The sequence below is a fragment of the Dermacentor variabilis genome, chromosome 4, assembly GCF_050947875.1.
Source record: "Dermacentor variabilis isolate Ectoservices chromosome 4, ASM5094787v1, whole genome shotgun sequence".
Classification (NCBI taxonomy): domain Eukaryota; kingdom Metazoa; phylum Arthropoda; class Arachnida; order Ixodida; family Ixodidae; genus Dermacentor; species Dermacentor variabilis.
Genome location: NC_134571.1, coordinates 93,681,931 through 93,708,650, shown reverse-complemented (window position 1 = coordinate 93,708,650; position 26,720 = coordinate 93,681,931). Strand labels below are relative to the sequence as shown.

General features: G+C 41.6%; 1 protein-coding gene across 1 annotated transcript; it reads right to left on the bottom strand.

Moving 5' to 3' along the window:
• Positions 1-453: 453 nt before the first annotated feature.
• Ak3 (Adenylate kinase 3) lies at positions 454-26,698 on the bottom strand. The gene is made up of 5 exons (XM_075689825.1): positions 26,475-26,698; positions 25,919-26,124; positions 23,724-23,851; positions 15,929-16,120; positions 454-15,125 (listed from the first exon to the last, which is right to left on the bottom strand). Exons 1-5 carry the CDS (start codon positions 26,477-26,479, stop codon positions 14,952-14,954), a joined length of 705 nt encoding a protein of 234 aa, XP_075545940.1. The 5' UTR covers positions 26,480-26,698; the 3' UTR covers positions 454-14,951.
• Between the last annotated feature and the right edge of the window lie 22 nt (positions 26,699-26,720).

Genomic DNA, 26,720 nt, shown 5'->3' with positions numbered 1-26,720 from the left:
AAAATTAAACAATTATTAACCCTGCAGCTTTGCCGAGATTGCTTCAACGGTATAAACATTAACATTTTGAGGCAGCACTGTTGTTATGAGAGCTGTTGTAGGAAAGGGCTCCAGATAAGCTGAGTGCCCGCGCTGTGCTAACAACCACCAGAAGTGGCACATGAAAAGCGCTTTTCTCATTCAGCTCCCACTGGGATGCACTCACCACGGCCAAGGACTGAACCCGCGACCTCGTGATCTGCAGCAAGCAGAACAACCCAGCCACTAACCTGGCATGGCGGGTACGCCATGACCAATACTGTGCCACATGCAGTATTCAAACAGTGCAAAACAGGAGCTTGCAACCTATTTTTGTTTTTAGCACTTCAGGGGTAAGGAGAAAAGAATTCACTTGCTATGACGCAACTACATATCGGAAAATAAAAACTATAGCAAGCACCAGTCACCGTAGCCTACAGCGTTAACCATTTATTCAGCAAAATACAACATATTTCTGAAAACCCAAACCAGTGAATATATATTAAAGGGACACTAAAGAAAAAGAAAGAATTATTCGAGCTGTATTAGTGAATTCCCATTTTACAGTACAAATATAACATATAACCACTGTTACCCCGGTTCTAGCAGTAACAAAAAGGCAGAGATAAAGCTGGCGACACCACCTTGAAGTTTCCGCGCTGGCTCGCCATGATTTCATAGATTTCAATGTCATCTATTTGGGCCAATTTCATTTTTTTTTGATCGGTAGTGATAGACTGCATCGTACTCTAAAAAACCAAAAGAGTGAACCTAGCAATACTCAAGAACTTTAATTAAGCCATGGCGGCTCTAGCATAAAAAACAATGCTCTGAAATCCATGATGTAACACTGACATACACTGGCGCTGGAGTTTTGGCGTGAAATTACAAAAATAGAACTTTGACCTTCATTATATCTTTTAATAAACTATATATTAGTGTGAAATTAACGATATAAAGTTTTGAAAGAATGCTTTTATCAGTGTAATCATATTTAGTTCATGATTATACTGCGCTTAGTGTTACACTGACAATTTAAGTGAAGGACAGGATGCGGATGTACGTCCACGTCCTGTCCTATACCTAATTTGTCAAGTGTAACACTAAGCGCAGTATAATCATGAACGTCCACCAACTAGCGCCCTTCATCGCTTTATTATTCATATTTAGTATTTCTCTTTAGTGTCCCTTTAAGGATGGCAACAACATGACCTGTGTATTGAAATACATGCCTACACACAGCATGAAAAAACATAAGTAGTATAATAGCAACAACTTCTAGAAAAACATTCAGTCTGCTGCGAAATACACCACTACAACAGCAGGCCCAGTGACAAGGTCTTCACATTTTGACTCGAACTGAAACAGTTAACAAAATTTAATGACTCCACTAAAGTACAGTAGCAGGTCAGTGTAAAAATATAAAGAAGTAAAACAAAATAATACTTCAGCAAAAGATCCTTTCCCAGAGTACAGCATCTCGGTATAAAAATATTGTATGGCCTCAGTGCTTACATGGGATGCTGTAGTTCAGTTCTGATAGCTCAGATGTATTAAAATACGCATTCACATCAGATGAAGCATTCAGGCTTAGCTCACAACATCAAAAACAGTATTACACACATCTGCAATCAAAATCGGTCAAACTTGTCAAGTATGCTGCCATCTAAAGGAGCGTTCAGTTTAAGCAAATATATATATTGGACATAGTGACAAGTGACAACCGTTGTGCCACTTAGTACTCATAATTTTGAACTCAAGGATACTTAGACAGCCTGTAATAACAAACATGCGCTCAATATGTTTTTTACGTACTCTTCTTTTGTAAGTGTTGCACTCTCCATCGCAATAAAGCACCCATAAAATTGGTGGAGGTGCCTTATTTAAAGTGAACATTATGCAATTTATGAGAAAAAAAATAATCTGGAATATATTTCAGAATGACTTGGGTAATCTGGCACACCAGAAGAGTCCTTAAACATTTTTTTTTGTCTGAGCTGCAATTTGTCATGATAGCGTTTAGTGGAGTTGAGAATTCACAGGCAATCGCACAAATATAAACCAATGGGGGACACATGGCGAAAAAGAAGACACAAAAATGCACTGTCCCATCATCCTCGCATTCGCATCTTCCATGCCACCTATAAGTTTATCTGTGCAGCTCCTGGATAAATAATGGTTGCTTTCTTATTCTTATCACTGTGAGAGCACCGCATGCAAAACAATCTTCCTGGATTACTACAAAGAATGTTAGTCTCAATGGGGGAAGACTCTACGTGGCAAGTGAAAGGCCTTCAAAACTCAGCTGGTTATGAGCACACACACAAATGTATGTGTGAGTGCATCCTATTCTCCAGTACACACAAACCAATGCGGGGGACTTTCATCATCCAGTAGCAATACAAGGAACATCAAGATAATCAGCAAACACCATAAAAGACTGAGATGCAGAAATGGGAGAACAAAATTGTCGCCAAGCCCAATTCAGGTGATATGTAAACCTTCACAAGTCAACACCATTGGCATAATGAAGAAGAGGGTCAATAACAGCCTCATAAGAGGAGGCTAATAAGTGAGCTGGTAACAGGCAAGAATTGCAATAAGACAGGCACTAATGTGCTATGCAACTGTGCAATGGATGTTATGACATCAATTTATGTTAAATTCCACTATGAAATGAAACTTACAGCCGGCAGCTAACTATTTAGCATGTGAAGTAAAAGCAGCTGAAGCAGCTAAGCATAGTTCATATTACACAATACTCAGTTGTATCAATGCCCAAAAACAAGTAAATCAAAAAAAACTTTGACAAGGCTTTAGCCAGGTTGAACAAAAGGCCCTACCCTGCCTGCACGAGTCACACTATCACGAAAACACGCCAAAAACAGCCATGCCAGTCTTAGAATTTGACAGTACTATAGAGCCACACCTAAATATTACTAAAATTTGGTGCAGAATAATAAAATTATTTGATTACTCAAGATGTTGAGGGGCCCTGAAACACTTTTTGAGCATAAAAAAATTGTTACCAGTTTGTTAACGAGGCTCCTGTGAACATGTGACCCAAATATTACTGCACTGCATGCAGCAGGGAATTTACAATCTCATGTCAAAAGTGGTGAAGAGTCGTTTTCCATTGCATTCACAGTGTCATCATTGAAAGCAGTTGGCTGATTTCGTGATCGCGAGAACATCTTTAAAAATATATAATTGCTAAGCTTAAATTAAATTAATGAAAAATATAATGTCTACAATCTCGAAATGACAGAAAAATAATTTCATCTTTGCACTGTGTGTAGCGGCAGCTGCTGTGCGTGGCCTCCAAGATGGCAGCGCCATGCTGCATAGCATAGTCTACTGTGGCCGCTACGGGGTGCGATGACGAGCCCTTTCGCCTTTCTGGTGATAAGCCCTTTCAGGAAGGCAAAGCCCCTGGCTTTGCCCTCACAGTATAGCTTCCGGCTCGCTAGCGAAGACGAAAAGAGAGAGAACGCCAGGTTTTGATGTGATTACTCCACTTATAGCTGGAGGACACGAAAAAAATGTCTGGTATGATATTTGTGAGGCGCCCTTCAATAGTGCGGCCATTCTATAATTTGTTAGAAAAGTGCTTCAGGGCCCATTTAATTATTCGAAAGCATTGTTTTGCAGGGATGCTGTGAACATGCACGCTGCTTTACACTCTCAGCAAAAATGGTCTGCACCACACGTTTATGAAATGTATTCATTAAATATTCACATAACAGTGTCAGAAATCTTGGTTGCTGTTATGCATTGCTTCTGTAGCTTTATGTAGAGCGATCAAGGGGATATAATCGAGGGATTAGAAAAATCTGGCTATCAAAAATCGGTAAGTGCCTGTATTTGTATCCTTTCAGAACTAAGTTTTGCCATAGACTACTAGCTGCAAATAAAAGATGGCTGCATTATTAGTGTCGATACGATAATTGCAAACAAGATCTAAAACATCGGGCATTTTACAATAAAAATGGTAAAAGTTGGTAGGTATGTAAAATTTTCAGTGCATTTGGGTTGTGATAATTCTTTTGGGCATAGTCATGGAGCTAGTACACCATCATTAATTTCCATGGAAAGTGTGACAGCACAAAGCAGTTGCCTATGCACACATTTTGAGGACACTGTCTCATGTAAGCTGAAAAGAAAATTCTGCATGAAAGAACTTGGTCACAGTTTACTTGTGCTGAACAAACTCTTTGGTATCAGGCATTCAGCACATTGACACGGGAGGCAGCACCATGCTTTCAATGAGTTTCATGGAGGATGGGTTCTAAACTCATAGAGATGTTTTCCAGGCGATGAAATTAGGAAATCCACTCAGAGCATTCCATCAGACAAGCTGTGAAGCTCCAAGTTCAAGAGATATGATACATAAAAGCAGGTTTGTAATGACTGACATACAAGGAAGAACTTTTTTCAATAGAGAATTAAGTGTGATAAGCGTACACGACCCATTACTGCTACTTTATTATACTATTATATATGAACTCTGGGCCTCTCCTCTGCCAAACACAGATTTACTCAGGTGGACGTCATATGTTGGCATTAATTAATAAAAACTTTTTTAGGAGCATAGCAGGCTAAGGAGACTTCACATGCAGAATTGGTGACAGGAAAGAACAGGCCTCAGCAATTTAATTAATAAATTAAGACATTACAGAGAAGTGCTCATCTATTCATACACTTTGAAAGAACAGATAGCCAAAAAAGAACAGCGAAGTGAATGTGGTAGCAGCTGGGTTACATCCCGTGGTTGTAAGTAGTTATTACTGTACCGTATCCCAGAACACTGCTGATTACCAATGTTCTCACACCACTTATAACCCACCAATGGCCTCGTGTAGTTTAGCTGCATGCAATTCTTGGCTGACAGAAAAGTCAGTCAAAAGTAAAAGACCGCTTCTCACATAAAACACTCTGCAACTGCAGGGCTCAATGTTGTTTCCTGTTTAGGATGAAATTTGTTCCACAGCATTATGGACAACCACAGACAATTAAGTTAAGTCAATTAAGTTAATTAAGTTAGAGGTTAAGTGCTTAAATGCAGTTCTAAATGGGAGGGAGATTGTGGTGATATCTATTGCTTTCTGTGTAAAATATGGCAGAGGCATGGCTTTCAGCAATGCAGTGACAACTGTGCTACTGATCAGCACCATTATATTTCGATGTCAGGTAAGTAATACAATAATATGCCAACATGGGACAGACAAGCACAAGATGCCAAAAGCATGCACAAACTACCCATAATGCAGGCAGTAACATGACCTTGTGAACAATACTGTAAGGGCTCCTAATTTCTAACACATCACAATACAGGTGTTAAGGGCGAGTCCTATTACAGAAAATACATATTCATAAAAAAATAAGAAGAGAAACATATGCTGAACAGCAGTCTAAGTCAAACTGTTTCTTAATGACAGCTAAGATTCATTAACCATGACCATATTTTCTTCATCCCAGAAATCTCACTCCGCGATTTTTCTAAACAGGACCATCAAGAAGATCTTAAGCTGCTACATAGCACCTTGTAGTTTTTGTCACAGAATTCATTTTAATGCGATTATCATTCTTTAGTAACTTCATGCACTTTTAGGGGACTGTCTGCCTATCTATCTGTCAGTCTGGGTCTCTAACCGTTTTCCTGCCAACTTGGGTCGCTGGATAGCCCATGGTCTAATGGGTAAATTATCTGGCTGTTGTGCAGAGGAACTCGGTTTGAAACCAGCCACCGGACCAACCTGGGTCACTCTGTACATGACATTGGGTACGTAATGCTTTTCTATGGATCTCCTTAACTCAACTTGGACCACTGAGTATGTGCTATTGGACAGAATGCATTACGGGCGCAAGGCCCATGGCATATCAGCTTTATTCACTTCAACTTCTGAGAGTTGATGACTCTGCCATTAAAGAAGGCAACCTACGTCGCACATATTTTTTTTTTTTCGAAAAGAGCCGACAGTCATACTACTTTCTTTTCGGCAGTATGACACCTCTGCTGCCTTTTGTGTGGTAGTGCATCAGATTGGTGCATGCAGCTTGCGATGAATCAATTTGGGACACAGGAGTTTCCTCTTTGCCCTCTCCTCCGAGGTCTTCAGGGCAATGGGACAAGATAATTCCTCTTGCGTCTTACGGTTGTGCCACGTACTACAGCCTAATATACCTAGGTTCTGTTGCCAACTGCTAAACGGTGGCTGGCTCCCCTAAGTCGATGATCCAGACTTCCACATGGTCCTGTAAGTCTGGTATGGTGCACGCCTCGTGGCGACCATCAGAGTGCACCTTTTGCTTCCGATAGTACTCTTCTTCAAACGTCCGCAAGTTGTTGTAATTAGGGAGCCGGCGAAGAAGTATCTCAGCGACTGCCAGAAGTGATGAGCACAATTTTCTGCTCACCAGAAGCTCTGCTGGAGAGTAACCATGCTTGAGCAGACTTGAATGGTAGGCAAGCAAAATGAGGTAGGGGTCTCCTGTTTTCTTCAGAGACTGGTCAAGTATCTTTACAGTAGCTTCTGCCAAACCATTGCTTTGTGAGTACTTGGGGCTCTATGTCACATGCTCAAAGTTGTAGTTGCAGGAAAGGATTGAATAAATGGACCTCGGAGCATTCAAGAATTATGGCCCATTATCAGTGACCACAACTTCTGGTATCCCATGCCTCAAGAAGACAGATGTGCAGTGGGCAACCACCGCTGCTGCTGTAAGAGTACCAAGTCGAGCCATCTCAACAAATCTCGAATGACAGTCTATGATGATGAGCCACCAGTATACATCAAGGCAGAACAGGTCCATTGCAACTCTCTGCCGGGGCCATGCAGAAAACTGCGCAAACTCTGTGGAAAGCAGAGGAATTTTTCTGTTCGTTCTACTTTGTAGGATCATACGGCAAGCTCTGATGTGCATGTCTAGGTCGGCGTTAATCGTTCGCCACCAGACTGAGTCATTTGCTCTTTCTTTGCACTTGTTGACAAAAGTGTCCTTCATGCAGCAGATGAAGCATTAGGCCTTGCAATTTGAGCAGTGATGTGGTACCCGAACTAAACATCAAGGCGCCGTTAGCATCTGCAATGCTGTCTTTGGGAGGCTAGTACTCTTTGAGCATGGGATTGAGGTCTCAACGTGATAGCCAACCAGAGATAGCGAGTCTGCGTAGTTGAGAACAAATGGTGTCAGACTCCTGTTCTATTTTCAGCTGCTCCAGTAAAAAACTTGAGGCACGAATTGCTGAGACCACAGGCATAATGTAGCCTTCTATCTCTTCGGCCAAGCCGGATGATGTCGCGTCTTTCAAAGGTGACTTTTGAAGAGCATCGGCTACAATGCGGTATTTGCCCGGCACGTAGACGATGTTGTAGCTGTAGCGCACCGGTCACATGTGCATTCACTGGAGTCAATCGAGTCAACTCTCCAACTGACTTGGATTCAAATAAAGAGATGAGAGATTTGTGGTCCATCTCTAGTCGAAAAGACCTCTGGAGCAGGTAGTCACGAAAACTTTTGCAAGCCCAGATGAGAGCGAGGCCTCCTTTTTCTATCTGGCCGTAGTGCCACTCTGTCACGGTGAGCAACGCGGAAGCATAGCTGACCACTGACAAGTTGCCATTCGGCTGTTTCTGCTGTAGCACAGCACCCAATCCATAGGAGGAGGCATCTGCTGTAAGATGTGTCTCCTTGTGTGGCAAGCACAGTGCTAAGACAGGACTTGATAGGAGGATCCTTTTCCAGTTGGCAAAGGCTTCTCCTTGCAGTGCGAAACCTTGCTTCGTCGACAAAATACTCGTTAGAAGGTGCAGGAGTTTAGCTACGTGCAAGACAAATCGAACCAATTAGTTAGCAATACCTGTAAGGCGCTGTAGCTTTGTATTTTAGGTGGGTCTGCGCATCAACTTGACTGCTTCCAGCTTGCTTTCAATAAGGTTTACCTTGTTGTTTTCAAACATGTGACCTAAGAACACTATTTTGGTCACTCCAAAGTTCCCTTGCTTTGTTGAGTGTGACCCCTGCTTTTCTGGCGTATTCGATAGCAGCTCAACTCCTTTGTTCATGCTGTTGTCTGGTGGAGCCCCATATAGGATGTCCATATGGCAGACCACTCCATGAAGGCCTTATAAGATGTTGGCCATACATCTTTGGAAGTGCTCTGGTGCTGGGCCGATTCCGAATGGTAGCCCATTGAAGCAGAACCTACCAAACGGTGTGGTGAAGGTGGTCAGGATTTTGCTTTGTTCACTGAGAAGGATTTGTCAGAACCTTAGGTTCGCGTCGATCCTCGGAAACTAGGACGCATTTTGTAGCATGCTTAGCATGTGTTCTACTGCTGGGATGGGGTACCCCTCTCGAAGGACAGATTTCTTGAGTTAAGCGAAGTACATAGGCACATATCTGGAGTGCTCTGGAGGGCTTTCGTATGACAACCATCGGCACATACCACGAAGTTGGCTTTACAACTGGTGTAACAATGCCGATGTTCTCCATGCGCTGTAGCTCCATCTTTGTCTTGTCAAAGAGAGGCAGCGGCACACAGTGAAGCAATGCCAGAGCGAAGCGTGTCGCATCCGGCCACAACTTTAAATCATATTCGCTCTGAAGCTTTCCAAGCCCTGGAACAGGTTGGGGAAGTTGTGCTCGATCTTGAGTGTACCAGCCAGTAAACCCAAGTAGGGGAACAAGCCACGGCGGTTGATCGCTGGTTTGCCAAGAAGACTTGTGTGTAATGTAGGCAGGACGTAAATATTCTCGAGGCTTTGACAACCATCCCATGAAAAGTTGATTTGGGCTATGCTGAATATCTTCAGCGGTCGCCCGTCCAGAGCATAGAGACAGCATTGTGTTAACATTAAGGGAAGGTTCTGAAACATCTCTTAGAACATGGGCTAGGGGACAACCCTCTCATCTGCTTTTGTGTCTATCTTGACACCATTCTCTGATTCGACTTGCACAAAGACTTTCACGGCACTGGGTAGGTGCAACTCTTCAATGAACCTCTTTCACCCTTGGCCCCTTGGTCCTTGTGTCCCTTGGTATGTGCAATTAATCATGCTGTCCTTCAATGATAGCCTTTCACACCAGCTTATGTCACTACGTATGTGCCACTTTTCAATGAATTTCTCTGAATGCCAATGAATTTCTCAATGAATGCCACAGCAGAGGGCAATTGCAAGAGAGGAGCAAGGCTGCATAGATGCCTGACACACGACACGCCTCGGAGGTGTCAATGCAGTCTGTCGCTGCATACCTTCAGTGATAATCGCACTGACGTCGACGTTCATCGTGAGATGCGATCTGCCAAAATTTTCTGTCTTAGATGAATGAATGGAAGAAACACGATTTGATTTTATCTTTGCAGCAGTTTAATGGCGTACGTGAAATGCTTTAATTTCACAAATTCGTGCCTGCCATTAAAAAACCACATGGCAACTGCAGAAGTTGCCATATGCAGCCTGTTGCTGAAACAACCTCTAATTTACACTCATTTCATTTGTTATAGTCTTTCTATTTTTTTAATAAAGGCTTGCCATAAGCCATAGTGTTTCATATGGCTACCAAGTCATCACTATCAATACATTATTGACAATGCTACAACTTGGTTGATTCATCCACCATTTTAATGACTCCCACCACCAATATAAGGTCCTTGGCACCAAGAGAAGCAGACATCATGGTTTTCCAAGGAGTTGTACACATTGCTAAGTTACATCAACCCTCTACTACACAAGCTCATCCATCCAAGGCATGGAACTTGCGCAATGCTTACTTAAATTTTCAGCCAAAACTGAGGATCAGCGACTGTAAGGGTCAGTCGGAGTAGAATCTGCCACAGTGATTTGATTTTAAATGACAAGTATAATACCTGCAGTAAACGTGTGCTAAAACAACAAATGAAATTCACCGCAAGTTCCTTCTAGCAGTCATAGCCATTTGCTGACTTTGCTGAGCAAATAACAAATGCATAAGTTGCATGCACAACACAAAGTGACTTGTGCGCTGATGGCTGGTGCAAGACCTATCTCACATCAGCTGCACTCTAGGAACTTTTTCTGGTTGTCCTGCATATCATAGTACAGTGTGGTTCACTAAATTTGTCACCTCAGTGAAGATCTTTTTGATAATCGCTATATTTTATTTTTTGGCATATGAAATCAAACAACACAGAGCTTCCACCTGAAGTGATCAACTATGGCCATAACCAGGGAAGCCTTAACCGGCAGTCAACGTTTTCACGAGCTGACTTGTATTCATAAGGACAAAAACTTCTTTACAACTGTTTCTGGGAAGCCCCTGGGCAAATTTTCGACAAAATCACATTTCCTGCTAGCTTGACAATCTGCTAGCTAGGTGCCTGCAACTTAATACAGCCCGATGAATGGCTGCAAAGTATACAGTTAGCAACACAGGGTGTATCCAGTAAAAAGGTGTTGGACGACTGCCCCTACAATGGGAGAAAAGCTTTCCTTTACATCCTTTCTGTACTAGTTTCACATTCAATCATTATTCTAACACAACACAGAAGGAAAAAGGCAGCCTTTTTCTTTTGTGTAAAGTTAAAACAACGGAGTATAAATGTGCTACCACAAACTTCCATAAAAATACAAGATCCTATGTGCAAACAAACTGCAGTAGAACTATGTGAGGCAGCTTCATGACACAGTGCACAAACCGGTTCTCTAACCTCACTGGCCCAGCAGAAGCAGCAACTTTCAAAGAATTGCAAGAAAATTGAGGTTGATTGAGCTGATTGCTTAGTGGGAGGTCATGCATCCCACTGCCATAATAAAATGTTACATTTGGTATCTAAGGCTACAGTTTCATTAAAAATTGTTGATTCATATTACAATCACACAAAAGAATTGTTTCCCTCCAATTTCTCAGAGCGGGGAATCTCCTCTCCTTTAACATTTTATTCCTGCAAATATGATAACAATAACTTGACTACATTCCACCCTACAGCTGATGTTAGGTTCACATAAATTGCTTACTCCCAAGTTTTCAATTCTAATCAAAAAAAGAAAGGCTCTATCCATGTATTAAAACAAGAGTACAAATGCAAAAATTTATGATAGTCAGTAAATGTTACAAGTAGACAATAAAGTGCTCTGATATAGCACATAACCCTTACTTAATTACTTTTAGTTTTGCTGTTTCAAAGTTCAGCTATGAGCAATATTGATGCAAGTTTTACTTCTTCTGCTACTGCGCATTCACATAAAATGATTCAGCCACGCTGGCGATATGGGCAATCTGCAGTGTGGAACAGATGTACGGAAATGCATCAAAAATAGATTCCACACAGTTAACACCTCATCACAATGTGCTCAGCTTAACTAACAAAGGTTCAATAAATTTTTTTGACCCCTGTAACTTACAGTCACATTACTGAAACAAGCCAACGATACAGATGTATTCATACAATATTATATAAAGCCTGAACTCCACAGCTTATGACAGCATGTGCCTAAATTCCACAAGCTCCTAACACTACCACATACAGATCTCTAAACTGTAAAGTCAGCCCCTAAACTACACAAATTATGAAATTCTCATTATAACATTGCATATAAAAACTGCATTGTAAACTGTGTGGTCTTAACTAGTATGAAACTATGTAACAGCACAGTGGAAGCACACACCCCTGGACATAGCTCCAGATGGTGTACAATGCTGTCAAACAGCTTATAAAACACTGATAAAAACTACTCTGTGCCTGACAATCGAAGGCGTTGAATCACTCCTCTACCCCTACAAGTGGAAAAAAGTTTTTCTTTACATCGTCTCTCTGCTCATTTCAGTTGTACTCTGTACTCTTTCACTGTACTCATTGTGTACCTACAGTAAGTGTGCCACTTGAAAATGACTAAAGATACACTGTCAAACACAACAGGATGCATAAGATCACACTGTATAAAGCACATAAACACATTTGGCATGCAAGTTCCCTATCCACATCAAGCATTCTGTAGTTACGACAACAGCAATGAAAATTACATGCATTGCTCACACTTGGAAGTTAACAGTCTGAAAAGGAAGAGGCAGTGATTAACATATGCAACTTAATGAAGGCTTAAGGATAAATATGCAATACAGAGTTCTGAACTTGCAATACATTTGTGATTTCAATCCTTTTCAGCGACAGAAAAGTGAGGCATGATGAGAAAGTAATTGAGATTTGTATCTCTAAAACCAATCAATAAAACCTGAAATGTGGACAAAGAAACCTTGAACACCTTACTGGTGATGAATGATTAGTTTTTCTATTTTTGTGTGTGGGTGTGTTTTTCTAACAAGACCAGTAAAAATGCAATAGGCATTACTGGTATCATATTTTTCAGAAAACGTTTATGAAAAATATGCAGGCGGGGAAAAAAAGTTATGCACTTTTACAAATCTCTTTCAAAATTTATCACTGAGGGGTATCCCTCAACTGCCAGTGACGAGGTATCGTGTCATCACAACTAGTATCCTCTGATGCCAATAGGAAGTTGACACATTGTGAAATTTCTGCAGTTTTTGCACACTTGTATATATGCGCAGTTTGTCATGTCAGTTAAGGGGTTAAAAACAGGGCAACATTAAGCACTTTCTTTTTCTGCTACTGACACACTACCACTATAGCAAGCCCTATATACAACACTGACTCAAGTTTAATGGCCTGGTATACAGCTTACAACCAATCATTATATTTAGATTTGAGCTACCTCAATCCGAGCTCAAAACTGTTGGAACAAGTACCCTGAACGCATTTATATATCTTTTGCAGAAACATAGCTCCATAATTCAGATGCCAAATGCGCACCCCAATGTTCTAGCACTACACTACTATGAAATGAAATGCAAATGTGAAAAAAGTAATAAGCATGAACACATCTTAGCCATGATTGATTGTTAAGGAGCACGGTGTCGATTCACTGTATAACAATTCATTAATCTTCGTTTCATGGGGGGGGGGGGGCATTTTTGAGCAACTTAAACTACACTTCGAAGCCCAGAACATGCCAAGGTCACAAAGGAACTGCTATGGAAACACACACACACACACACACACACATTACAGATGTAACTGAAAAGCAAACAGGAAAGTTTTGTAGTATTTCACTTAATGCAGCAACAATTATGACATACCAACAGCTGTACCGAATGTCAGTTCAGAAGAATCAGTGAAGATAATAAAAAAGCATCAGGAACTTGAGACTAGCTTACGCCACAAAGAATCAGTCATGAAAAAAAAAGATAATAATTGAGGGTCTTCTAAACATAAGATCACCAAAACACTGCACTTGCAAACTATGGAAGACCAGAAATGTGTAAAAAATTAAGTGGGCAAGTGATATGATCAAGAATGTTCACCCGAGAAGAACAACCATGTTAATAGTGGTATGAATCCAAGATGGACTTCACTGTCCACTGCCACATTTCACAATTATAGCAGCCTTGCTTTAATAAAATGTTATTTTCATATATCATCATGATACGAGAAGTTCAGCTTAAAACAAAACTAGAGTCAACGACCGATCGGACATGCCCAATAATTCGGACGCCTTCGCACCACCACCACCACATACCCCACTGAGTCAATGTATAAGAATGTCTGAAATTTCGGATGCTAAAACCCCTAGCCATCTGACTTTCCGGACTTGTTGCTATGACGGCAGGTCCGAAACAGCATTAATCGAAACCACCGCCGCCGCCATTTTTATTATGTCACCGCTGCGAACCTGCACTCTCGCGTGCAGATCCGCTGGCAGCCATTGGCAGCCATAGCCACCGCGGTGGTGGCAAGGCTTACCTGCTTCGACGTTCGCTACCAAGTTTCTTGCTGTTCAGTGCTGTGCTTTTCATTCAAAGAATTCAGCAATGACGCAGGCTCCGCCTTTGTAATCTTCGCCAATGGCTTCGAACCTCGAAAAGCAAGACGTACTGATAATAGGGTTCAGAAAAGTCAGCTTCACCTCAATACAGCGAAGTTACACGGTGAAGCATACTAAGAATGGGAAGGGGGCAATTGTCACGGAACACGGTATGACGTAGTGTTTCTGCGGAAACCCGCAAGGTGGAGAGAAGTAATGAATAAAGTGAAAATCAGACATCCACCCGTTCGTAGCAATTGCTACAAAGGAAACCCATACGGTTTCCACGAAAGGAAAGCCTCAAAGTTGAAGAAAAATTTGTCCTGGTCCGGAACACGGTATGTATTCCTTAATTATGCACGCGTGCACCCGCCGTCTCCTGTGGCAGTACGAGCACCGATAGGCCTAGTAAGCGTACTCGCACGCCTTCAGAGCTATTTCAGACATGCCTGTGGCAATTTGAGCCATGGGAGGTAGTAAAATGTATAGATTCATTTTTTAGGATTGCCCGATTTTTCTGACGTTTTCGCGGCCCCTAGGGAGTCCGAAAAATCAGACGTTGACTATATACTGAGGCTATATTCGCCAAAATGCTCACTTTTGTGTGGCATAACATCTAGTTCACTTCGTTGAAACAACTGCCATTGTGTCAATGCTTGAGACTCTAGAGAATTATGAGAAATAAAAATTGTGCTCACGGGAAGTGCACAAGTCCTTTTGAAATACACTGGCTAAGCCAGTGTGCACAGTGTGCCTCAATTTATGGGGAGTAAACAAAAGTGCCTAACTCTTAGGCTTCTCAAACAATTTCGCTTATCAAAACTTGTCTTAAGCATAGTCGAGCGCATTAGCAGTCCGAACAAAATATGATTTTCACTGACCTTTAGCCAGATGCTAATTTACGGCGTTTTAAGGCTTGCCTGAGACGGCTTCGTCAATGAGGAATGACATTTTGGAATGCATGCATGCCGTAAGCCTGTCCACTGTTTTGACACCAAGGCCTCTTCGAAGGAGCAACCGCTCAACAGTGTGACATGACTTGCCACCACCGACTGCATGCGACGCACTCCTTCAGTCTATGCTTAGTGCGCGGACAGGCTTGCGAACGCTGCTGAGGTACTTGTAGACATGTGGCCAGATCTCCTTGGACTTTGTACCGTGGAACTCGTGCAGGAGGCCCTTCTTGTCGTAGTAGGCTAGCAGGGGCTCAGTCTGGGCTCGATAGGCCACCAAACGGGCCCGCACCTGTAGACCAGTGCAGGTAGTGACCAACGTTACTCGGCACATACTGTCACGCTACTCGCATGTGTCGTACGCTGTTCATTTTGAGCTTATGGAGGCTATGAAAGTCGCCAAACTCATCTGACCAATCAAACCATACTGATGCCACTTGTGGATACAGTGCGAGTGCCAATGGTAGCTGTTATGACATCTTTGACTTGCCATACTGAAGGTACAAACCCTCCAAACCTTCGAAAACACACTGCCAAGTGCCAGAGTGTACTAAATAATTTGCCATAATACTATACAGGGTCTTTTTTTTTATAACATAGTTTCATAAAAAAGTAATGAGTGCAGCTAACGTGGCACTTTTGCAAATGAGTTCCTAGGCAAGGTAGGCATACTTTGCCACTAAAATGAGCTTCAGAAGACCAATTAACAAAAATTTCTTAATCTTGTCTTATCTCATCTCCCGATGATAACCATCCCCTATTTTATGTGTATCAATGTATTTCCATTCTTAAAGGCTGCATTCCCAGTACTGAGGTCACAAACTGCATGCACATGTCAGCATGAAATAGCATTCCTTAAAGGAAAGTAGTGAGCACAGTGTGTTAAATAAATGAAGTGTACATAAGATTTATGAGAACTGTTGTTGGGGTTAAGATAAAGGCTCAAATGGTTTCAAAATATTTGAGAGGGTAGCTCTTAGCAAGATGATAAGGGCAACTGTCTCATAGAATGCAACTTCTGCTTCAAGTCGCCTGTTTATTGCTGGATGAGCGGTTTTTTACCCTCTTTGCACAATTGAATGGCTCCCCTCTCACCGTAGCAGGTTTGTCGTCGGCACGCTGCTCAAGTGGCTCTCCAGTGACGTCATCCTTGAAGGGCACCTTGGGAGGGTTGAATTCCGTGTGGTACGTCCGACCACTGGCAGCGTGGATCCAGCGCCCCTCAATTCGTTTCGTGATTTCTTCCTCAGGTACAGCCAGATTCAGCACACAAGACAGCTCTGTGTCCTGTAAACAAAGCACAAGCAGTGTAATCGCACAAACTGAAGACCCATGTACTGCCACTAATGCCATCTCATTAGATGAGCATAGTGACACCATAAAACCAATTGTACGCTTCTATGCACTGTTCATCTACACTCTTAATACCTTTTCATTATGCCTACTAACTATTTATTAACTCAAACTACTCAACTGAGTTATTACCTTATGACTTAAAATAACTCTAAACCATTCTGAGCATGAAAATGTACCGCATACTGAAATTTACAAGGCATGTTGTTGTGAACATACTCTAGCATTATTTTTGGAGTAGGTGAAGTCATAGCAGAGATTCAGCATTTTTAAAGCATCTGAGAGAAGCAGTGCATTCATCCTCATATTATCTTTGTATTGTGTACCCTCACCTAACAGAGCTGCTAATGAGCGAAATCTGAAAGATGCAAGCCAATGTGGGCGCTTAACCAGAATGCAATTTCTCTATTCTGTCTTTACTAAAATTCTTTTCCCAAATCCCAAAAACTTTCTTCACTTTCGATCTCAACAAATTAAACCATGATCAGGCTTGTCTCATTGCTTTCCAAGAAGACATGTCACAATAATTGACTATGAGAAGCATGCTGCCCAAAAAAGATGCAAAACACATCTCCTCCACATGCAGAAGTGCATATCTTGGAAAGAGGCAAAATTACCGTTCAAATTGGTTACTTCAAAAAGCTAGGAAGCAGGTGCTAGGATTGTAGGCTACCATACAAACCGGAATATAAGTCGATATTTTCCTCAAAAGAGCACACTTATTTCACTCGTTACTGGGCCTATAGAAATCTTTTTCTACGTGTTGCTAATAATCTCTTTTGGAATTCTACTAGCAACACTATGTACTGTCTGAAATGACGGCTAACTACTGCTCACAATTGATCATTTTCAGCAGATTGGGGAGTTTGGAAAAATTAAAAGTAGCAGTTTCGTCCAAAAGGCAAAGCATCGATTGTGATAGAAAACAGCAGACAGCCATACAAAGTAAGAATAGCAGTATTATCGGCCGTATATACCAGTAAAAATTCACTTCCTAACTAAATTAACAAGCGTGGTGTCACATGCATGCAAGCAGACAAACACATCTCACTTGATGAGCATGGACACTTGCTGTCAAAATGCCGGCGTGAGGAAGAGCGGCAGCAGCACCAAATAAAATTACCTTTGTGCTGCCTCTCACTTCAATACAAGTTAAGCAGCGAGATCACAGCATCCATCACACTATCAGCCCTTGGTGCACCTGGACTCTGTACTCATCGCAGAGTACAGTCTGCACTCAGTCGGTGCCGGAGTAGAACGCCCTCGGGTGCCTTGTGCGCAGTGGAAGATAGCATGCTACCGCTGGATCAAGCTACCATCCTCGGCTCATCCTCGCATGCTTTCACTTGCACCTACAGCATACGGCGCATGGCCACGCTGTTCTCACACTTGGACTTTACGAGGAACATCACAGTGTGCCGACATGATGTTCACCTGGAGTGTCTTTACAATTGATATCACAATAAAATTTCCACCGGAGGTATCATACCAAAACTATCCTCCAGTGCTCCAAGCATTTCCTTAATAAAATGACATGAAATTTGTGCTTTGGTCACTTTGGGACTCTCAGTAACATAATCTTTAAATGACAACAATAGTAAAAACGCAGAAGCTTCTGTCGGGTTGTCTAAATTTCCGATCCAACGTATACGCTCTCTTAACTCTTTAAGGACTGGACGTATAATACTGAGAAAAAAATGTTTATTTCCTATATAAATGTGAAAAACACATCAATAATAAGCAAAATAGCAAAAAGAAAAAAATGCTAGCTGAAATTTTTTCAGCAATAGGGGGGTGAACCCCTAGCAGGAAACTGAAAATGGGCATCACCCCAAGCTACCTAAGGCTTCGTTTTCAATTTGTATAGACAGCTCTCATCACATGTGAACCATAGGTGTACATTTCATTTGCTTTACATCACATGAGTGAACCCACTGCAGCTGGCTGTCTTGAATCGGCTTCTCTCCTCTGACATTGCTTTCAAGACAGTGAGTCACGTGCCAAACTTCTTCCTTGTCCAGCGTTCCCGCTCTAAACCAACAAATGACGCTTGCTGCCTTTCGTTCAGTGTTGGCTGAAGACAGTTAGCCAGTAACTTCATACTCAATACTGAAACTCGGCAAAAAAAAAAGATTTCTGGTATGTTGCCTTAGGCAACACTCGTCAATAAAAAGTTGACGATGTCTCAAGCAATGGTAAATGCTCATGAGTGCTTGTCATTTGGATAATTGTGTTTGAGTAACATCTAGTACAGCTTTATTTTACCCACTGTGGGTTGCTTTTATCCATTAGCATTTAGACAGTATATTTACAAATCATTAAGAGCAATCTTCCCGTCATGCGAGGTTTTTCACTTACACAAGAGCATGCAGTCGATTTCAGACCAACCTTAAACCCAAGCTTGGCTACCAGTCTTATCTCTTGCATTTTGAACACCGACTATGCAAGTGCCCTTATCCATTACTATCATTACTATATAATACTGTGAAACTCTCCACATTACCGTACAGTACTGTAGAGGAACTAAACAAAGCCCGTGGAAGTTCCAGTGTAAGTTGGACATACACCAGACCAGCCTGCTTGCACAGAAAAGCTGGCCGAATGCAATAATCAAGGATGAAAGGCTTCTGCATGCTCCCTGAGCTGACAACCATTGCTTCACAAGTCTAAAGAATGCAGTAAAAAATGAACCAAATGCCTGCTACAAAGAGTGAAAGCAAATGCTCCCTGCACAATAGGAAATTACGCGTTTTCACAATTGCGAAGCTACTGCTTTCCCACGTAACATGGACATCACCGACTAGTAATGGCGCCAAAAAGCTTCATATTAAATATTTTTAGTGGTCCGACTTCCAAAAATTGAAAACTACGAGCCAGGTACCATGTTTCTTATACTACCAACTTTTTCTTACTGTGAATACTATACTAAAAATAGCAAATTATTACATTTATTCATATTACTTGAGGCACTTCTTTGAAGTTTCACATAAGAATTAAAAATAACCTCTCTGTGCAATCATTACTGCTTTACATCTATTCAAAACAGTAGTGATGAGGCTATATTATCATATGCCACGGTATACGTTGCGACTAATCCATAATGAAATCAAATATTAAAACATAAAATCATAGAAAATGAGCATACCTCTAGTGGTAGGGGAAGAGCTAAGTCACCCATCGTCATATACAGCCGTCTTTAGCACAATGCGCGTTGTCATGTGGCAAACTATGGCATGCATGTCAGCAAACGCATAGCCGAAGCCCTATCCAAATGTAAATGTGACTGCATGGATTTTTTTTTCTTCTTTTTTTCATGTTACTGTGTCTTTTTGCGTGCACTGTTCTGATCAACCTTGCGTGTGATTTTTTTATCTGATGAGTGATGAGTAACGCCATACAGAGACAGTTGCTCAAGATAAAAGCTGTAGGCATCAGCATAGCAGTGGCAACAAAGCCATTCAGTGCCAGTTTGGCATTTCTGAAAAAAGCATTCAACATTGGTGGGCACAAAAAGGAAAACTGTCGGCGTGCAACCCGTGCAAAACTTGATACCCTGGGCATAGCGCAGTGCATCAACTGCTTGAGGATGCATTTGAAGACGTTGTGCAGGAGCTTCGTGTGCACTCGCGATCGGCTATGGCACAGTCAATTTCTTGCAAAGCTACAGTGTCGTTGTGAAAACACATGCATTTTAGCTAGCTTTTTATTCACCTTTTCTTTCTTTTCTTTCAAGTACGGAGTCAACCTACATTCCCACTCGACCTATATTCTGGTTTATACAATAGTTGTACACAGTGAAGCTTAAGTCATCCCTGAACAACCAGCATTATTTGTACCTTTCCAAGTTCGTCACTCTATATTTACCTTTTCCTACACAAAGCAGAACACTAAGGTCGTTCAGCCCCTAGGAGCAACAACATAACCCAACCAAACATCACTTGGATACTCAATCATCGCAAAGTAATCACAGAAACCTACTTCAATGGCCGAGCTGCTATGGCATTCTTCTCTGCTAGGCACAACGTAATGGGTTCCATTCTCAGATGTAGTAACTGTATGTTGAGAACAAAACATAAAAATACTTGTGTACCAAGTTCTGGGCGCATGTTCAAAGACCTCAAGTGGTCAAAAATAATCCAAAGTCATCCATTACGGCATCTCTTATAGGTCCTTAGTCCCTTTAGATTATCAAACTCAATCAACCAATCAAATAAATCACTTAAGTGTTCATCTCACATCAGTTCAAGGCAGTCTCAAGCAATGAAAGGAAATCTTGCCAGTGTAAAAAAAAATGTGCATGCTTTTCGCTTTTTTGTGCACATGTTTCAATAAAGTATTTAATATCCTTGCTTGCCTCATTCATCAAAAAAAAGAAGAATTCTTCAGCAGCTTGCATATCTGATGGCTTTTCCATCAGATACGCGAGACGCTGAAGACACATGGACTGCTTTTGTTTAATATTATCAACATCAGAGCAAACAAGGATGCTAAGCATTTAGATGGAATGATGTAAACCAGACGGTGAATTTATGTTGTTAATTATGATTGTAAACAAAGCAGTGGTTAAGCAAAGATAAACATTTTTTTATTGTAAGAGTAAGAATTAAGATTGCTGTATATGGTTTATATTGTAACAAACACAAGTTCTGTATGCTGTCCTTTTAGTTCACTAAAAACAATAAAGTATCTTAGGGCCCTTTAATGGCTCAATTCTACTTCCATTCAATTCTGCTTTTTGATTCCATTGTTTTCATTTGATTCCATTGATTCCATTTGATAAAAAGGCCACTGTGCTGCCCACATACATGTTATGTGCCACTTTTATGGTTTTAAAGTCTTCCTTTTTTTTTTGCCCTATATGAATGATAAACAACAATTGCCTAGTAAGAAACAACTGATTTAGGTATTTATGAATACTGTCTATCAACCTTTAAACAACACCTTACTAATTAACAGATAAATTCAAAAGTTCAGCACGACCACAGACTCTCATTGCCATGTCATTCTAAGATGGTACGAGAAAAGATGGCATTATTCTTTCTCATGTTTTTGTCTTCACAATCGAATACTTACAAATAATTTTAATCGGTCATTAAAGAAGGCAGCAAGGGTTCCTGACAGTAAATAGGCAATCTTCTGCAACCTACTTAACGTAACAATAACTGATACTACCGTACTTATTTGGTTCTAACGAAAACATTTTTTTCTCTCAAAAAATAAGATGTGCATTAGGTTCCAGTACGAAACTAAATGCACAGTAGTGACAAGCTATTATCATTGGCATTAAACATTTCTGTAATCCAATTCAGTCACACGTCTCTGTATGAGCTGCATAAGGGTTGTGCCCACTCTGTATGTTCATTGAGCTACAGACTTCATCAGGTGATCAAAAAAAGTCTGGCAAGCGGTGCAATCGGGCCTTTCCTCCTCGCCAGCCTGCGTGAACTGGCACAGTGCTGCTTCAGCGTGTTATTGTCGTGCACTGTGAGAACAACTCACAGATGTTTCACCCCATTTTCTGAGAAATGTGATGTCAGCTCATACAAGGTCATCAGAGAGCCACTGCATAGCCAGTATCTACATCATGCGGAAATTTGCCCTGGCTTGCACAAACATGCAACATGCATCACCAGTCACTGTGTGTGTGCTGTGAACGTTTTGGCTGCATTGTTTTTCACTTGAGGAGCAGCAGCGTCTGTGGACTGCCAGCGTGAATTGGAAAAGCTTTTCTGTATCCGAGCGCTTGGCATGGGAGTTGAAACATAAGAGTGCTTAGTGTACGGCCAACCCAACACAACCCCAAAACATTTAATCATGTCAGCCAGTGGCATCGTTCTCATGCACTTGAAGTCTACTAAGCTATGCCTATGTTAAGCTCCTGCACAAGGCTGATGATGTGGCTCAACACAGCAATCACTGCTGTTGGTAAGTGCAACCATCAGTGAAATTCCCGTCAGTGTGGGGAATATATCCGGAAAAAAATATCCACCTGGCATATACCAGAACGAAGAAAAATGGTGCAACTGTAGCACAATGCTATTATAAAGCAGTATGCATACTATGCATGCAAAGTGCATGCTGTATACTAAAACGTATACCGTATACAGTCAAATGCCTTTATAACGGACACCTCTGCAATGAAATGATATGTATAACAAAAGATCCTGCATGTCCTAGTCAAATTCCAATATTTCATACGTATTGCAAACACCTCTACAGCAAAGGCCACTACAACAAAATCACCTACTACACAACAAAGGAATTTAGGCATCCCAGACTGCTCATTTGTTGTTTGCAATGAACACATGTAGCACCACCACCATTGCCCTCAGTATCCCTTACTGAGCAGCGGTATATGCACACAGTGAGTGCTGGTTGACATCCAAGGAAACACTGCGTGGGAGTGTCCGGACACTGCTGTTGCTCTGGCTCCCCCCTCACGTCCCACACCTTCCAATCATCCCCGACGTACAGTTTAAAAGAAGATGGACACATTGCTGCACATGTGGCAAGAAGTCAAAACAATGCTTAAACATTATCCTCGGTTGTAACACCACAAGTACAGTGAAGCTGAAGCCACTTGCAGCTGGAGAATTTGTGAGACCATGGTGTTTCAAAGGAGTGCATAGGCTCCTGGCTGGCTACACGGCCAATAAAGAAGTTTGGGCGATAGCAGAGTTGTTCCATATCTGACTTTGCGGATGGAGAAAGTGATGCTGCTGCAGAACCAGAAAGCTGCCCTAGCTGTTGACGACTGTGCCACACGAATACATCTTGGCTGATAAATACCTCACGCTTGCAAATAATGGGATGATCTGCTCAGAATTGACGACCAACGGCATCGTCGAAGCCCTCAACAACAGGACAGTGAGATGATGCATGTTAACTAGGGTAATAGTGGTCAAGAGCCTGCCAACAAGCCGAGTTTTGATGACTAGGCAGGCAATAGCGGATTCAATGCACTGCCGCTGTACCTTGCATCGCTACCCGATTCCACCAAAAACCATGCTGTTAACCTTGATTCCATAAGTTCAGGTACAGTTGCACATTTTGTCGGACAAAGTGTGAAGAAAATTGTGGCTTGTTTCAGAAAGTAACCCTTGATTCATCTTAAATTTTTATTTTCAGGGGTCATGCTTAGCCTGTTTTATTACAAGTGGTATGGTGCACGACCTTTACAACCAAGTGACCTGTAAAATGAAGAATTTTGGAGGACCAAAGCAATTTCATTATAAAGCTCCTTGACTGTATTTAGTGTTTACGCACGCTACACGTGTGCACTGATGTAATTGTTATATATGCAGAGGCAACTTTTTATAGACAGTTATTTGTACATGATCTTGGGTGAAAAGTAAAGATTAAAATTTAGTTCAAATAGTATGTGTACTGTAAATAATGCAACAAACATGATTTGACTCTGGCAAATCAATGAATTCAGCACAGGAACAATAATGAGAACAACGTAAGCTTCTCTTGATCCAGTCTTGTTATGAGGAGTGCAAGTGTATTACTACTTTGCAAATGCGGTCCTACCAACCTTATAGAGTGCTTCTGCCTGCGGCACAGTGCGAGGAAAGCCATCAAGCAGCCAATGTTCATTCTTGTAGGTGTTGTTGATCTCATGAAGGATAAACTTCGTGACCACCTCATCAGGTACCAGGTGCCCTGGAAATGAGGCAGGAAGGATTCCAGTTGTGATAATAGGTACGGGCAAATGAATATGTTCGTGGTATACAGTCAAATCTCTATATAATAAATACGAAGATAGCAAATTATCAGATATAATGACGCAAAGCTAAAATGTTTCTAACCGATGTCAGCATGTAACGAATACATGCCAATAACAAATACAGGATATAATGAAGGTATTTTTGTGTCAGATGTTACATCTTTTTAAGGAGGATCTACACTAAAGCCCAAAAGGAGACAAGACAGGGAGATCAGGCATGACAAGTATCTGTTTAAAATATGGTGGCATCCCATTCTTTTAGCATATATGTATTATTTCTAAGGAAACGTGTAATCACAGGACAGTGCTGACACCTTTGAAATTAACAATAATCGAGATGAGTGTGTCAGCTAACTGCCGTTTTGCTCTTTATAGCGAGCTGGCTTGCCTCAATGACACTTGTAGCACTTCTCTCTTTCTTTATTATGCATGGTATCAAGCATTTACCCAGTTTTCTTTTTTCGTATTCTGTTGCTTCCATGTTTTCTATAATTCTGTGCATCTGAACAGAAGTTTCTGGCTGCATTCATTCTGTGCACTATGGCTCTGTCCCATCCTCCTATGCATATTGTGCAGTTGTTATCTGGCCTAACCTCTAGCCCAGTATGCAGCTAGGGTAGCTGGCATGTACTCATGAAAGCACCACAGCTCCCACGACATACAAATTCCTATACCAATAACTTGTTTGCATTTATCTGGGTTTGTCCCATGCACATAGGCAATAATGCCCATGCCACAGAAGCTTGCAGTCCCAGCCTCGGTCCCAAAGTTACACATAGGAAGGAAGAGGAATAACTGTGAAAGATACTGTGGCCCCGTGCGTTCTTTCTAGCCAAGCTTGACAGTACTGGATTTCACAAAAAATCATGCCACTAATGAGATTTTCGTGAGCAAAAACTTCTGTTCTTTTATTTCATTTTGTTAAAAAGGTGATACTAACAATACAAGGTCAAGACAAATACACAGATTAGAACTCCACAACAGAAGCCATGTTCAAATTAAAGCCATGAAAGATGGGTGAGAGACCATAACTATGCATGCTTAGACAGATTGTGCATGCCTGTCAGGCATAACCGAAAGAAAGATTTTTGTTGTTATGGCATGGTTGTGACAATGCCTGCACCATCCGTTAGCGCCCACTTAAGGCCTCGCCCATGTCATGCGGCTTCAACACAAACAAGGCTCCTATAGCAGAGCCAAAATGTCTTTTTTCTTTTTCAGTGGTAGGTCTCATCTTTTTCTTTATGACGGTGTTTTACCCAAAAGATGAGAGATGATGCAAAACTCTCGATTTCCTTCTCCCTTAAAGTGATGTCGAAATCACGTAGTTAAATCATCAACAATGAAACATCTCCAAGCTATTGCGATTTCTTTCATGTAAGGACATACTATTGAGTTATTGATTATAGCGTTAACTTTAAATGCTACACGCCATGTGAATTCTGCCTAATAATATAAAAAAGGAATGCACAGTGCTACAATTAATGCGCTTAAGCTGCATATATACGTAATATGGTTTTTAACATTTCATTGCCTTTAACTGCAATGTTGCCTCTCTCTCTGTAGAAATCTACAAATGTGCCATATATCCTGCAGCATTGTGATTTTTTCTTTCTTTGCCACCTGTCGGACACATGCAGGATGCAGAAAGAACTTTTGGCAGACGTTTCCAGGAGAAAATAAATCGTTTGTTGTAGTGAACACCTGAGCAATTAGTATGCAGTTGGACTTCGGTTTCTGCTAGCAGGTTCCAGCTAAACGCTTTCACCTTGAAAGCGTTTACATATTTCTTACCGGGAAATAGAAGTGCGAGAGAGACGTATTTTCGGACGATCACTTTCGGTTGTCACTTTCACTGCGCGCCGAAGCAGGCAGCATAGATAACGATAACCGAACGAAGAAACCAAGCATTATACATGTTAGCGTGCGCAGTCTGTGTTAAAAGGGAAATATTTCAAATTGCTACAAAACAGGAGACCTAGACGAATGTCGGCTTGTCTTACCTTTCTCCATGTAAGGCGCCATCTCCATACCAAGCTGTGTCTTATTCCGCACGTTCTGGCGCATAAGTTCTCCGCAAGAGAGGTACTTGAGTGCAAAATCTCGCACGATCCACTCTGATATCGTGCCTTTGCCCGATCCCGGGGGACCCATGATGACTGCACGGAACACCTTCGTTGCCATCGGCGTCGCTGTCTTTTCCGGCTCCCTGCCAGAAATCCCAATTTCTATACTGTAGCTGACGAAGAAAGTAAGATATTCGTTTCAACTCAGCGCACTGCCGGCGAAGACCGCGTCTCTATCAGCTTGTCGCGGAAACTACTGACCGCAGAGACAATTTGATTGTGGCGGCATCGTCTTGCAAGACGAGACGTTGCATCGGGCAGCTTGGTGCGAAACTGGCTAGTCTAACCGCTTGACTTAAAATTGTCGACGCTGTTTAAATGAAGCGTTATGTAAACACTGCTCCCGCCTGGTGTGATCACACCGCGCTTAAAAAAAAAGTGGTGTCAGCTACGAATCTACAAGTGGTGTCACCAAAGCGCCAAAGCTACCAACTTCATCACGCGGCTAGACCGACTTGACGATTCCCGCTACGGCTCCAAGGAGCCGCCTCTTGCGACCGCCGCTGCAACTGCCTAGGAGTCAACTGCTAAGAAAATGTGGCAAATGAAACCAATGAAAATGAAACCACATGAAACCATGCATCAAAGCACCCTGAACCCTGATGTGAAAATTGTACAAAAATGTTCAAAACACATTCGCTCTGAAAGAAAAACGACTTTTAATACGCTTAAATTTAAA

Excerpts from the sequence above, each read along its gene's own strand:
- Ak3 (XM_075689825.1), bottom strand. Across the intron at positions 23,852-25,918 it reads GGCGCCTTACATGGAGAAAG|GGCACCTGGTACCTGATGAG; the intron begins GTAAGACAAGCC and ends CCTCATTTCCAG. Across the intron at positions 15,126-15,928 it reads CCGACGACAAACCTGCTACG|GTGCGGGCCCGTTTGGTGGC; the intron begins GTGAGAGGGGAG and ends ACTGGTCTACAG.